This window comes from Pseudophryne corroboree, chromosome 5 (genome assembly GCF_028390025.1).
Source record: "Pseudophryne corroboree isolate aPseCor3 chromosome 5, aPseCor3.hap2, whole genome shotgun sequence".
NCBI lineage: Eukaryota > Metazoa > Chordata > Amphibia > Anura > Myobatrachidae > Pseudophryne > Pseudophryne corroboree.
In genome coordinates, this window is record NC_086448.1 from 374566680 (window position 1) to 374582130 (window position 15451).

The 15451-nt window shown below is 44.1% G+C and overlaps 1 protein-coding gene across 3 annotated transcripts in view; it reads right to left on the reverse strand.

The window, feature by feature from the left end:
* Positions 1-5236, reverse strand: part of NKD2 (NKD inhibitor of WNT signaling pathway 2) — a 389897-nt gene extending 384661 nt beyond the window's left edge. For 2 of the 3 annotated variants that reach the window (XM_063922667.1, XM_063922666.1), the window contains exons 1-3: positions 4845-5236; positions 4684-4710; positions 3882-3979 (exon numbers count right to left, since the gene is read on the reverse strand). In XM_063922667.1, coding sequence (XP_063778737.1) covers positions 3882-3979; positions 4684-4710; positions 4845-4869 — 150 coding nt within the window. In that variant the 5' untranslated portion in view covers positions 4870-5236. Of the gene's footprint in view, positions 1-3881; positions 3980-4683; positions 4711-4844 lie in introns of those variants that run through there. The other variant, XM_063922668.1, reaches the window with a different exon arrangement.
* Positions 5237-15451: the final 10215 nt, after the last annotated feature.

Genomic DNA, 15451 nt, shown 5'->3' on the forward strand with positions numbered 1-15451 from the left:
CCTAGGCCAAGCTCTTTTAATTTGGTGATCAGTCTCCTGTGAGGTACTGTATCGAAGGCTTTTGCAAAATCTAAGTAGACCACATCCACTGCTTTTCCCTGGTCAAGATTATTGCTCACTTCCTCGAAGAAGCTAATTAAGTTAGTTTGACATGATATGTCCCTCACAAACCCATGCTGGTTCTTGCTAATAATCATAGTGGTCTGTAGATATTCCTGTATGCTATCCCTTAGAATTCCTTCCAATATTTCCCCCACTATAGACGTCAAACTAACCGGTCTGTAGTTACCCGGATGATTTTTGGATCCCTTTTTAAATAATGGCACTACCCCAGCTATACGCCAATCCTTCGGTACGATACCTGATCTAATTGAACTATTGAAAATCAAGTATAGGGGTCTTGCTAGTTGTGACCTAAGCTCCATAAGAACCCTCGGGTGAAATCCATCAGGACCAGGTTATTTATTAATCTTAATTTTGCTTAGTCTCTCTCAGACTACTTCTTCACTTAAACAAGTTTCTAACCATGAATCATTACTGTCACTATCATTATGCACTACTCCCACCATCAGTTCTTCTCTGGTGAACACTGATGAAAACAATGTGTTCAGTATTTCCACTTTTATTTCGTCATCATTTAGCAATACTCCAAATTCATCTTTTATTGGACCTATGTTCTCCTTATTTAACCTCTTACTGTTTCTGTATTTAAAAATCTTTTTAGGATTGGTTATACTCTCTATAGCGATTTGCTTTTCATTTTACATTTTAGCTGCTCTTATTGCTTTTTTGAATTTTTTATTGCATTCCTTGTAATACTTGAATTACTCCTCCTTTCCATTAGATTTAAATGCTTTGAAAGCACACTTCTTTTTATCCATTTCTGCCTTGACCTTGTTAAGCCACATCGGTTTGAGTTTAGTACTCCTGCGTTTATGTGCCCATGGGAATAAATTTGTGAATATTACTATCTAGCAACCCTTTTAAAGCATCCCACATTTTCCGAAGTGTTCTTGTTATGAAACAAAACTTCCCACTCAATGTCGTTAAGTGCACATCTCAGCATACTGAAAGTAGCCTTCCTAAAGTTAAATGTTTTGGTTGAAACCTTATAGCTATGTTTCCTGAAACTGATGTCGAATGTGAACATATAGTGATCACTGTTACCCAAAGTCTCCCCAACTTTAGTGTTTGATATAATGTCCACATTATTAGTAATTATTATTAGTAATTACAACTTTAGTGTTTGATATAATGTCCACATTATTAGTAATTATTAGTAATTACTAGAGTAGTTTTACCCCTAGTTGGGTCCTCGACTAATTGAGACAAGTAGTGATCCTTTAACATATTTAAGAACCTGTTGCCCCTCGCTTTAACACATGAATCGTTACTCCAACTTATATCAGGATAATTAAAATCCCCAATCACTAAGATGTCCCCCAATCCCACAGCCCTTTCGATTTGCTGCAAGAGATGTTCTTCCCTATGTATGCTAATATCCGGCTGTTTGTAGCACGTGCCTATGACTAGTTGTTTTGCATCAATACCCCCACTTGAGATTTCAACCCATAGTGACTCCACATTATCGCCAGTCCCCTCATAAATAACCTCCTTTAAGCATGGTTTAAGAGATGATTTAACATAAAGACATACACCTCCTCCTCTTTTGCTTGGCCTGTCCCTCCTGAAAAGAGAATACCCCTCCAAGTTTGCAACCCAGTTGTGAGAGTCATCCCACCATGTTTCCGTAATACCTATAATGTCATACTCAGCCTTTGATGCTAACAATTCCAATTCCCCCATTTTGCTAGACTTCTTGCGTTTGCAAGCATACATTTTAGTTTAGCGGTTCCCTTGTCTATTTGTTTATTTAAGGATAACCTATCATGGTTTACTAGTGCGTCCCCAGAGTTACTCTTACTGACTGTCTTTCTCGCTCCCTCTCCCTGTACATACACACAATTCATTTATGTTTCATATACACCTTATACACACAGCCTGAAGGTCATTTAATCAATATTTTTAATAACTTTGTGTATTAAACAAAGTTTGTGTACATTGAGCCATCAAAAAAGGTTTCACTATCTCACTCTCACTCAAAAAAATTCCGTATTTCGAAATATTCCTTATTTCGGAATATTTGGATATGGGATACTCAACCTGTATTATGATATAGTTCAAAATGTTATTCAAAACAAATGCTATATTTTGTAGTTCAAACAATAAAATTGATACAAGCATTTAAGACAACGACTATAACAGATAGAAAATCTCTTATTACTGTATATTAATTTTATTCTATTATGCTTTTTTCACAGAAGCATTTTTTTTTTTTTTTTAGGACAGTGGCATGGGACAAAGTCTTGGGGGTAATTCCAAGTTGATCGCAGCAGGATTTTTGATAGCAATTGGGCAAAACCATGTGCACTGCAGGGGAGGCAGATATAACATGTGCAGAAAGAGTTAGATTTGGGTGGGTTATTTTATTTCTGTGCAGGGTAAATACTGGCTGCTTTATTTATACACTGCAAATTAGAGTGCAGATTAAACACACCCCACCAAATTTCTTACTTTCTCTGCACATGTTATATCTGCCTCCCCTGCAGTGCACATGGTTTTGCCCAATTGCTAACAAAAATCCTGCTGCGATCAACTTGGAATTACCCCCCTTGTGAGAATCACTAGCTGAATAGTGAATCTTCTATCTCTGACAACTGACTGGGCCAGCAAGCCATGATGTGATGCTTGGCGAGGTGCCAAATAAATACCTACATCCATTTCAGCCAAACTGAAAATTTAACATATTGCCTGGCACCACAATGCCAAATTAAATATATGAGAATGTTAACATATTTTGCAAAAATGTATACAGATATAAAAATAAAGGTTACAATTACTATATTATCATAAAACATATTACACAAAAATATACCCTAAATTCTATACAAAACAACTTTAGTAAGTTCTGACATTATATACTGTAGATTCTTCTGTAAATTATAAGGATAAAAGATAGCAATTCTGGCAGTGGGGCAGGTCCATGACGAAGCAGTTTGCTGGGGAGAGCTAATTTACTGGGGAAGTAGGCAGGCTCTGGAAAGCTGGTCTACTCTCCCAGGAGACCACAACTGCTCCCCGAGAAATTCCAGGACGGTACCGCACAAGGGATTTTGGGCATTATAGGACCCGCATACCATGTACTTGCTTTTACTAGTATAAGAAATAATTACTGTGAATAGAGTGATTTTTGGGGCTAAATCTGCTTAACTGTGCTCTGCATGAAATTGTACATAATCATCTTATATTTGCTACAAACGCACATGTGCACATGCTTCTGTTGAAATGACAAGGATCACAGGGTGGCGATCTCATTCCAGTTGTAACACGGACACTGTTTTTTCCTTGATTTTTGATATAGTAGAAATGATATTAAATGTCAATATCTAATGACTTACTCTTGGGGAATACATGATACTGGGTACATTTAGCCAGCCGTTCTATCTGTTCCCAAAACTAAAAGGAACCTGCAAGTCCTTGACACACAGATTTATTTATCTTTTTTTCTCTCCCTGAATAAACCTATTGACCTTTCAAGTGGCCGAGTTTCCATAAATCACTGAGATCTATTTTGGTAAAGCAGTTACAGTAACAGTGGCTCCTAAGTGGCTATTGACTTTGAAGTACAAGATATTTGAATTCTCAGAATATCACATTTTCTCTAAAAATACTTTGCAAAAGACATCATTTGAAACAAATCACACAAATACTGTTAAGTTGGACATAAGACGTATTTATGCAAAGCACAGTCATAAACAAACACATTACATAAAGTATTTCTTAACTTGCAATACACATAAAAAGAAAACATGAAGACATACCTCTTGCCTGTCCTTTAACTTGCTTTCCAAGCCATTAAAGCGCTCACAGCCCTCAAATCCCTTGCGATTGATGTAAGCATTCACCACAAAACTGTCTCCTGAACCACAGAAAGCAGGAATATGTGAAAAACTGACAACTGGTACAAGGACTCACAAAGACAAGTGGGATTCATTTCACAACCCCCCATTAAAATCCAAAACAGAATTTAACGCCATAGTCCCTTCAAACTGTTGAATTCAGTTTGTATTACTGTCATAACATTATAATTGCAAGTCGTGGAAAAGTTCAGAGATGGAAGACTTTGTTGTGTGCTAATGATCAAAGCGGCCTGTCATGGTCATCAATCATTCCTCAGAATAAGGCTGGGAGAGGAGCTCCAGAGTGCAGAGGGAGTCCCTTCCCTGGGTTTCTCACCACTGTCTTCCAACATAAACACCCTGCACTGATCAGTAACCCTTAGCGTGACCACAAATCCAGCTCTGTGCAACATATATTGTGTCAACAACTAAAGGATCCTGGGTACTGTGTGACCTAGTTCAGTTGTTTGAAAGGACCATCTTTTAAAGGGGGGAAGGGGACCATTTGTGAAACAACAAACTAATGTCAAAATGAATTCAAAGTACCGCACGTTCCTAGTATGTACACAACTGAAACACATCTGGCACAGCGCTGGTTACAGTCTATGATTTATCACATCTGGAAGAATGAATGACACCACTGGGCTTTCTGCATCCATCAGTGGGTGCTCTGAGTCTGCAGTAACAACAAGCCATACTGTAAATGCAATGATTTGTGGCTCACCTTCAGGGTTTTCCCTCCTGTTGCTTGCTGCCAGGTCCCAAGCAGTCGGCATAAATATGAAAAGAGAAAGCGTTTGTATAGTGAGTGGCACAGATGCTACATATACATAGCAATCACATCGTTTCTATGTGCCTGATCGCTACAGTACTCCTTTTACCTACCGTGCTTTGAGTGAAGTTTTCCCATGTTTCTTTCTATCCCGTATAATTTCGTTTTCTTATAAGATCTTTTTCCTGGTTTTGGTTATGATCCCCACCCGCACGATTTATGTTCAGATAACAGCAATCCAATTTAATGTGGTGCAAAAGACACAGCCACGGAAATGTCCCGATTCACAACCCATGCGCCACTGCCAGTACCAGGCAGGGATACATCACTGGCTTCAAGTCATCGCCGGCTTGTATTAGCCCCCACGATGAGCAATGCACATATCCTAATATCCTATAGTATAGAGAGAAGAGAAGGCTAACGGCAGTAAGGAATTCCGGCGGCTGTGCTCCCTGCACCGAGTATACCTATAGCTCTGCTGCTCCTCCTGTCTGTGTGTGCTATGATAATCTGAAGTCTACAACAGCTGGAAATAATGTTTTAGCAACAATTCCAGCCGTCCCCCTAGCGTTCCACTAGGATATTACAGCTGTTCCCTACCCCTTAATTAGGCCTCCCTTTCTCCCTTCCCTTAACGTCTTTCATCTGGAAATCGTCTGAAAAAATGCATAGCAAGTGGTTTGAAAGCAAAAGATTATCTTAAAGTACCTTATACTATGAATTTATTTCTAGTTGACCAATCACCGACAAAAACAAAATGTTTACATCATGTATTTGTCATTTTAGGATTAAAAATATGATACTCATAAATATATTATGCAAATCTAAAGTAGAATTTGCATATATACTTCTTTCTCAGGGCGAGATGTACTAATATACATCGCTGCCTATCGCAGGGATGCTAATCATGACATATGTACTAACCCCGGGAGGTGACGTCACTGGTCTGCAGTCAGTCCCGGGCTCCTACTCCCTGCAGCCGGAAGGACAACTGTCTGTGTTGCGGGGAGTAGGAGATCGGCGGATTGAAGAGCATAATAGGAGGCTGACAGCATGTAGGTAAGGGGGGCGGCGTGAGTGGCGCAGGGGGGCAGGTATGCAACTGGATTCTGTAAGAAGCCCATAGATTTCTATAGGGTATCTCCATAAAAAGCTAACGATATTCCGCATCGGTAACCGGGCGGCCAGGGTTTAGTACATTTGAAAAAGGAGCAAACTACATGGGGGTGTGGTCTTAAAAAGAAAGGGGCATGGTCACACAATAGTATCCCCAATTCAAATTATGCCACACAGTAGCACAATCTTATCCACATTACACCACATAGTAATGTCCCTTATTCATGTTATGACCAGCGGTGCAAGTGGGCGGGTACTGGTGGGTATGACGTACCCTTAAGAATTTAGCCGTGGGTACGCTGTACCCACCGCCAGGGGGCCGCCGCTCCCTCCCTCCCTCTGCTGCTGCCTATGCTCACTGCCACTGCTGCTTGAGGGGAGGAGAGCACAGCGTGCACCTTCAATATCTCCCTTCAATTATCTCAGGATCTCCCTTCAATTCAGTGCCGGCCCATGAGTCAATCAGAGCTCGCGGACTGGCAGCCAAGGCTCCTGATTGACTGCCGGGCCGCAAACTTTGATTGGCTCACGGATCGGCGGTGAATTGAAGGTCCACCCGCACTGCCACCGGAGACTGAGGGGCAGGAGAGGCGCAGGCTGCGCTTACCTCCCCTCACACACAGGACAGCAGCAGCAGTGAGCAGCCGGGGAAGGGGGGTCATGTGTTCCTGGCACTTGGGGCATATCTGGCACTGGGGGAACATGTGTATCTGGCACTGGGGGACAGTGTATCTGGCACTGGGGGCATATCTGGCACTGGGGGCATAATTTGGCACTGGGGGTGCATGTGTATCTGGCACTGGGGGCATATCTGGCACTGCGGGGACATGTGTATCTGGCACTTGGGGCATATCTGTCACTGGGAGCATATCTGGAACTGTGGGGGCATTTCTGTATCTGGGTAATAAAAGAACTGTAGATACAGCACAAACTCCTATGGGGATGGAATGGAATGTCTAAAGCCAATGTAACAATTGTGCTAGTCCCAATTCATATAAGTATGTAGTTTCAGAATGTCCCTGTCGTGGTCAGATGAATGGCCTTAATTTCAAAGTCAAGCCCAAGAATTCTTCTTTATCCTCAAAACAATGGACCATAAAAGCTTCTCCTCCCTCTGTTCCACTGTGGGAATGGGTATCTCAGGTGGGAAAAACAGAAGGGGCAATGATAGTGTAACAGTTTTATTGAGGATAAAACTGTAGAAGTTAATTTCCTTGAAGGACATTAACTTCTGCCTACCTAGTACTCTGAGGGGGGATTCCTGCTTCTGGGAGGTACCAGAAAAGAATCCTACACTACTTGTGAGAAATGGTGTGCATTATACATCGCTGCCTGAGGTACGCTGCTAAGGTTTGTCACACTCGGCTGGAAATGAGGATCCGACGACTGAGGTTTGCTTGAGGAAGCGGACACTTGCGAGGGAAGAAGACGAGGTGGCTGGATGTAATTCCTACTCATGGGTCAGGAGCAATGCAAGTGGAGACCACCGAGATGGAATAGTCACTGTAAATAATGAACTGCGGGTGGTAATCTTTGACTTGGAAAACTGAATAGCTGTGGCTTGAATAACTAGGCTGAGGAGCACTGAAGATGAAGGACTGTGAACGGTGAGCTGTGGCTTGGATAACGAGGCTGAAGAACACTTAAAGATAATGAACTGTGGTTTGAAAGATGATGTTGAAGAACACTGAAGATGAAGGACTGTGAATGGTGGGCTGTGGTTTGGATAACGAGGCTGAAGAGCACGGTAACTGTCGATGACCAAGATCCTTGAAGAATCAAGATTACGGAGTACGCCCCTCTCAGATGGTATCAGGTTAGGGATGGCGGGACTGCTGCAATCAGAAAGACCAAGGCAGAGCAAAGCTGGAGAGTAACCAAGGCACCGAAGTAACCTGGGAGCACAGGGCTGGAGATCCTACACCTAAGTAGTAACTTAAAGCACTGGCACTCATAACCTGCACCAGCTCCCTTTTAAGAGGAGAGATCTCCCTGGATTGGCTGGACAGAATGAGCATGTGCAATAGGTTCAAGCTTTGGTCTCCAACATGGCCTCCCCTGTGCAGCAGACACATTTTAGTGTTTACCACCAGAACTCCCCCTTGCCTCTCCGGAAGCTGCTCCCTAGTGCCAGCAAGCCCGCTGCAGCAGCCTCCGGCTACTACGAGCGGACCCATCACAGCAGTCCAGCACCGCCACTGCCCGCCAGACACCTGAGCAGTAACCGCTGCAGCTCCGATCGTATGGTAAGGCTCCGGGATGTGACAGTACCCACCCCTTTGTGGGTGGACTCCGGACACCTTCGTGGTTTGGTTGGATACTTGGCATGAAAGGCTCAAATTAGTCTTGGCGCGTGGATATCCTCTGCAGATACCCAAGACCTTTCCTCGGGTCCATATCCTTTCCAGTCAATAAGATATTGGAGATGACCATACCTCTTCCGAGAGTCGATGATCTGGTGAATTTCAAAATCATCTTCTTGAGCAGACTGGATTTTAGGATTCTTAGGCAAAGCAGCTAGAGTTTTCAAGAGAGAAATATGGAAAGCATTCGGAATTTTCAAATGGGGAGGTAGTTTTACCTTGTAAGCTACTGGGTTTAAGACCCTTTCGATTGGGTATGGTTCAATAAACCTGGGTGCAAATTTCTTAGTAGGCACTCTCAATCTCAAGTTACGGGTAGAGACCCAAACACGATCTTCCAGTTTGAGATTCGGAACAGCCCTCCGTTTTTGATCAGCAAAAGTCTTATATCTCTTAGATGTCTTAAGCAAAGCCTGGTGTACTTGTTTCTAAGTCTTGGTGAACTATCATAATGCCAGCTCTGCTGCAGGAACCTCAAGTGTTGGAAGATTTTGAAAATCAGGAATCCTCGGGTGATACCCGTAATTTATGTAGAATGGAGTAGATTTGGTAGCGGAATGGAAAAGGTTATTATGGGCAAACTCAGCAAACAGAAGATAATCCAACCAGTCATCTTGGGAAGAGGACATAAACAGACGTAGTAAGGTTTCAAGATCCTGATTCACTCTTTCAGTCTGGCCATCTGTCTGAGGATGATATGCAGAGGAAAAATTTAGTTTAACTCCAAAGGCTGAGCAGAGTGATTTTAGAGAAGCGGTCCACAATGACCCAGATAGTGTTTAGTCATCCAGAAGCGGGTAAATCAGTTATAAAGTCCATAGAGATGTGTGTCCACGGTTTTTGTGGTATCGGCAATGGGTGAAGTAAACCAGGAGGAGAACCCTTAGGACTTTTATGCTGTGCACATTTTGGACAAGTGGCTATAAATTCCTGCATGTCAGTCTTGAGATGAGGCCACCAGTAAGAACGCTGTAAAAAGTTAAGAGTTTTGAGACCCCCTGCATGGCCCATAAATGGTGATGTATGAGCCCAAGTCAATAACTTCTTACGAAGATTCGGAGCAACGAAAGTTCTTCCTGGTGGGGGAATTTGGGTTGTATGAGTGGCGGAGAAAGAAACGGGATCCAAAATAAATTGTTTTCCTGAGCAATTGGCAGAGGCATCGGAACTTAGGGAGCGTGAAAGGGCATCCGCTTTTCTGTTAAGCGAACCTGGACGGTAGCTGAGTGTAAAGTTGAAACGGGAGAAGAATAGAGCCCATCTTGCTTGACGTGGATTTAGACATCGAGCTGTTTGCAAGTATAGGAGGTTCTTATGATTGGTGGTTACTGAGATTGGATGTTGTGCTTCTTCCAACAGAAATCTCCACTCTTCAAAAGCCAACTTAATTGCCAGTAGTTCTTGTTCCCCAATGGCATAATTCTGTTCACCCGGAGAAAATCTTCGTGAGAAATATGCACATGGATGGACTTTTTTATCTTCGAAGAGCTGAGATAAAACTGCTCCCACACCCACAGTGGAGGCATCCACCTCCACAAGGAAAGGACAACCGAGATCAGGCTGACGAAGAATTGGGGCAGTTGTAAAAGCTCTTTTTAAAGAAGAAAAGGCCTCCAAGGCCCCTAAGGACCACTTGGCTGGATCTGCTTCCTTTCTAGTTAAAGCGGTAATGGGAGCAATGATGGAAGGGTAATTCTTGATACATTTTCTGTAGAAGTTGGCAAAACCAACTTTAGAGTGGTTGGTAACGACCAATCCCGAATCTCTTGGACCTTGGCCAGATCCATCCGTAACTCCTCTCCTGAGATAATGTAGCCGAGAAACGGGATTGAGGACTCTTCAAAGGGACATTTTTCCAATTTGCAAAACAATTTATTCCTCCTCAGATGCCCAAGAACTTCCTTGACTTGAACGCGATGGGTCTTGAGATCTCTGGAAACAATCAAAATGTCATCTAAGTATACCACCAAGCAGTTGTAAAGAAGATCCCTGAAAATCTTATTTACAAAGTTTTGGAAGACCACTGGGGCATTACACAACCTGAAGGGCATTACCAGGAATTCGTAATGCCCATCCCGGGTATTAAATGCGGTCTTCCATTCATCTCCTGAGCGGATGCGTATCAAATTATAAGGTCCCCGCAGATCCAACTTGGTGAACCCTGTGGCTCCCTTTACTCTGTCAAATAACTCTGGAATCAGTGGCAAGGGGTATCTGTTCATAACTGTAATCTCATTAAGACCGCTGTAGTCGATACAAGGTCGCAAACCTCCGTCTTTTTTTTAACAAAAAAGAACTCTGCCCCAGCCGGAGAGGAAGAAGGCTGAATAAACCCCTTATCCAGATTCTCCTGAATATATTCGGACATTGCTTGTGTCTCTGGGAGAGATTGGGGATAAGTCTGACCTCAGGAAGGGGTCTTGCCAACTTCGATGCGGAGGTAAAGTGTCGGCTCCTTGCTTACTGAAGACATCCGAGAAGGACTGGTATTCTGTGGGAAGACTGGAAGAATTTAGCGTGCGAAGAGGACTCACTGTAGACAGGCAATGTCGGAAGCAGAATCCTCCCCAGGTGAGTACATCCATCGTTTGCCAGTCTATATGTGGATTATGCTTCTGTAACCACGGTAATCCCAGGATTAGTTCGTGAGAGGCTTTAGGAATTAAGAGGAAAGAAATGTTCTCCGAGTGAAGAGCTCCAATCTACATCTTAAGGGGTACTGAACGACAGGAGATTATACTTCTGGGGATATAACTACCATCCACCGCAGTGACAGAAATAGCCCGTTCCAATCAAACAATTTGTATTCCAGCTCGTTTGACTAGGGCTGCTGTAATAAAACTTTCGGCGGCTCCTGAGTCGACTAGTGCAGGGATGGGGAGGGATGATGAAGGAAGCTCCATACAAGTGAGAAGAACAAATTCTTTCCGGGTGAGTAATTCTATGGGATCTCCTAGCTTAACCTCTCCGGCACAAGCTAGGAGCGAGCGTTTCCCAGATGTTGACTGCAGAACTTAACAAAGTGATCCGATGCACCACAATACATACATAGATTTCCTTGTCTCCGTCTCTGGCATTCCTCATTGGAGAGGCGTGAACGATTAATCTGCATGGGTTTCTCCGTTATTGAAGATGATGGTCGGGGTGGAGGATAGACCCGTGGCTTGGGTCGGTCTGACTTTGCTTTCTCCAAGCAACTGTACCTTAGATCCAGTTTGTTGCACAAACAAATTAACCTATCCAGTTTATCAGGAACGTCCTGAGTTACCAGGTCATCCTTGATCTTATCGGAAAGACAGTTCCAGAAAGCTGCGATAAGTGATTCTTCATTCCAGCCTAGTTCTGAGGAGATGGTATGGAATTGAATCACGTACTGGCTGACGGACCGAGTCCCCTGATGTAAACGTAGGATCTCCAATGAGGCGGAAGTGGTTCTGCCTGGCTCGTCGAAAATCTTACGAAACGTTGACACAAATTCAGAATAGTTTGAGAGGACGGGATCTGCTCTTTCCCACAAGGGTGAAGCCCATTCCAAAGTCTGACCAGTTAGAAGGGAAATGATGTACGCTATCTTGGTCCAGGCAGATGGAAAGTTGCCAGACTGCAATTCGAACTGGATTTCACACTGGTTAAGAAACCCGCGGCATTGTTTTGGATTCCCATCGACTTTACTAGGTGATGGCAGATACAATCAAGGCAGTGGGATCGGCACAGATGGAGTTGCAGCTGGGGGTGCAACTATGGGAGCAGGCACGGACACTTGGGGTGCTGCCATAGCTGCATGGAGAGAATCAAGGCGATCTGACATACTTTGCATGAACTGCACAATTTGAGATTGTACTGCCTCCTGTTTACTCAGACGTGACAAAATATCTGCAGTAGCGCCGCCTCCCGAAGCCTGATCACCCGTCGGATCCATGGGGCCAGTGCTTACTGTCACGCTCGGCTGGAAATGAGGATCCAGTGACTGAGGTTTGCCTGAGGAAGCAGACACTTGCGAGGGAAGAAGACAAGGTGGCTGGATGTAATTCCTACTCATGGGTCAAGAGCAATGGAAGTGGAGACTACCGAGATGGAATAGTCACTGTAAATAATGAACTGCGGGTGGTAATCTGTGACTTGGAAAACTGATGACTGTGAGCTGTGGCTTGAATAACTAGGCTGAGGAGCACTGAAGATGAAGGACTGTGAACGGTGCGCTATGGCTTGGATAACGAGGCTGAAGAACACTTGAAGATAATGAACTGTGGTTTGAAAGACGAGGTAGAAGAACACTGATGATGAAGGACTGTGAATGGTGGGCTGTGGCTTGGATAACGATGCTGAAGAGCACGGTAACTGTCGATGACCAAGATCCTTGAAGAATCAAGATTACCGAGTACGTCCCTCTCAGATGGTATCAGGTTCTGCAATCAGAAAGACCAAGGCAGAGCAAAGCTGGAGAGTAACCAAGGCACCAAAGTAACCTGGGAGCACAGGGCTGGAGATCCTACACCTAAGTAGTAACTTGAAGCACTGGCACTCATAACCTGAATCAGCTCCCTTTTAAGAGGAGAGATCTCCCTGGGTTGGCTGGACAGAATGAGCATGTGCAATAGGTTCATGCTTTGGTCTCTAACATGGCCGCCCCTGTGCAGCAGACACATTTTAGTGTTTACCACCAGAACTCCCCCTGGCCTCTCCGAAAGCTGCTCCCTAGTGCCAGCAAGCCCGCTGCAGCAGCCTCCGGCTACTACGAGCGGACCCACCACAGCTTCCCCTCACCGCTGCACACGGACCCGTCGCAGCAGCCCAGCACTGCCGCTGCCCACCAGACACCTGAGCGGTAAATGCCGTGGCTCCGATTGGGAACTCTGGGACGTGACAAGTCAGGCTCTGGGACGTGACAAGGTTATGTTGTTATCTCATGCTCAATAAAACTTACCTCTTCTTCGGCCCAGTGCTGGATATTTGCACATGGCTGGTGATGTACACATGTACATTAGAGCTGTCCCCAGAAACAAGGTGTGGGCACCATGTTTCTAGAGACCCAAGTAGACTCTGGCACAAAGCCAGAGTCTACTAAACCATGGGCCCCCTTCTCTTTTGAATCTTCCCTGGCTGACGAAATATCAGGTGTACAAACCTGCTGGTGGCTTGTGATATATTGGCTGTTAGTATGTATCCAGCTTCAAACACTCTCACTCTGGGGCACATGCATTAAGCCTGGAGAAATGATAAAGTGGAATCTGATAACACACAAAGCAATCAATTCCTAACCGCCATGTTACAGGCTGGGTTTGAAAAATGACATTTACAGATGGGTCCTCCATTATCTTGACTGTTTCTGCGCCTAGACGGAGGTTTAGTCCCGCCTAGGCGATAGCTTAGTTTGCTGAGTTTAATAACGGACAGGCGCATTGAGGCACGAGCAGGCAATACACATCTCCACCACTGGGTGGCTAATGCTCCACTAATCCACTACTTTAGTTTGAATAGCGGAGGATTGATCTGCAGTACAAACTCTGGCAAATGGTCAGTGACGACTGTAATGTTAATATACAGTCCTGTACTGCATAGTGTACACACAGATGGTGACCAATGGTCAGACGGAGAAAGTAAAAAAAAAATAGTTTATTCAGACGCAAATGAACGTGTTAAAACACTTGTGTATGCAGACGCAACTAATGTATGAGCACTTGTGAATGCAGACGCAACTAATGTGTGAAAGGAATAATGTAGCTCATTGACTTTAAAGTATGTACAGTGCACTAAGGGCCTAATTATGAGTTGATCGCAGCAGCAATTTTGTTAGCAGTTGGGCAAAACCATGTGCACTGCACGGGGGCAGATATAACATGTGCAGAGAGAGTTAGATTTGGGTGGGATATATTCAAACTGAAATCTAAATTGCAGTGTAAAAATAAAGCAGCCAGTATTTACCCTGCACAGAAAAAATAAGCCACCCAAATCTAACTCTCTCTGCAAGTGTTATATCTGCCCCCCCCCTGCAGTGCACATGGTTTTACCCAATTGCTAACAAACTTGCTGCTGCGATCAACTCAGAATTACCCCCTAAATACCGTGTTTTGCAATATATGAGCGTCTGAGTCCCCTAACAGCATAAACAAACACCAATGGGAAGGAATTGCTGCTTGCATTTTTTTTTTTACACATGGACCGGGTTTGATTCCCAAAGTTCCAATCTATATTTTTTTTTTCCCTGACATTCACTTTATTATTATTTTTTCTTTGTAAAACATTCAATTGAAGGGTGCACACAGGTTTCACATAAATCAGAGTAAATCTGCAGGAAGCGACTCATTCTGCTATTTAAAATACACAGCGGTAATGAGCACATGTAGACATACAGTACCAGTAAATATAAATTAGTGTATTCTGATGCAACTAACTGTTCATGCAGCACAGTACTGTGGATTGTCAGCATTAGAGAATCTGTGTTGTACTTTATACAATTCGGTAATTTACTAAGAATTTGTATTCTCAATCACTGCCGACAATAGCCAAACACTGCCGGGAAAGCATAGAATTTGTAAAAAAAAAAAAAAGGAGCTTTCAAATAGACCTGCTTTTTGCTAGCGTGTGCTAGCGTGTTCAGATAGTCATGCATGGATCAGTGAGATCTGTGCATGCTTCTCTGTGGAAAAGGGTCAGAAATAGTTTAAAATGTAAAAAAAATGCGTGGGGTCCCCCCTCCTAAGCATAACCAGCCTCGGGCTCCTTGAGCCGGTCCTGGTAGTTTAAATACCGGGGAAAAATTGACTGGGGTCCACCTGTATTTAGACAACCAGCACCGGGCTCTTGGGCCAGCCCTGGTTCCAAAAATATGGGGGACAAAAGACGTAGGTGTCCCCCATATTTTTCAAACCAGCACCAGGCTCCACTAGCCGAGAAGATAATGCCACAGCCAGGGACACATTTATGTAGGTCCCTGCAGCTGTGGCATTACCCCCAACTAGTCACCCCCTGGTTGGGATACCCCTGGGGGAGTGGGACCCCTTAAATCAAGGGGTCCCCCCCTCCAGGCACCCAAGGGCCAGGGGGTTAGCCTGAGGCTGCCCCCCCCCCCCCATCCCTGGGTGGTGGATGGGGGGCTGATAGCCTTTTTGTGTAAAAAAAAGAATATTGGGGGTAATTCCAAGTTGATCGCAGCAGGAAATTGTTTAGCAGTTGGGCAAAACCATGTGCACTGCAGGTGAGGCAGATATAACATTTGCAGAGAGAGTTAGATTTGGGTGGGT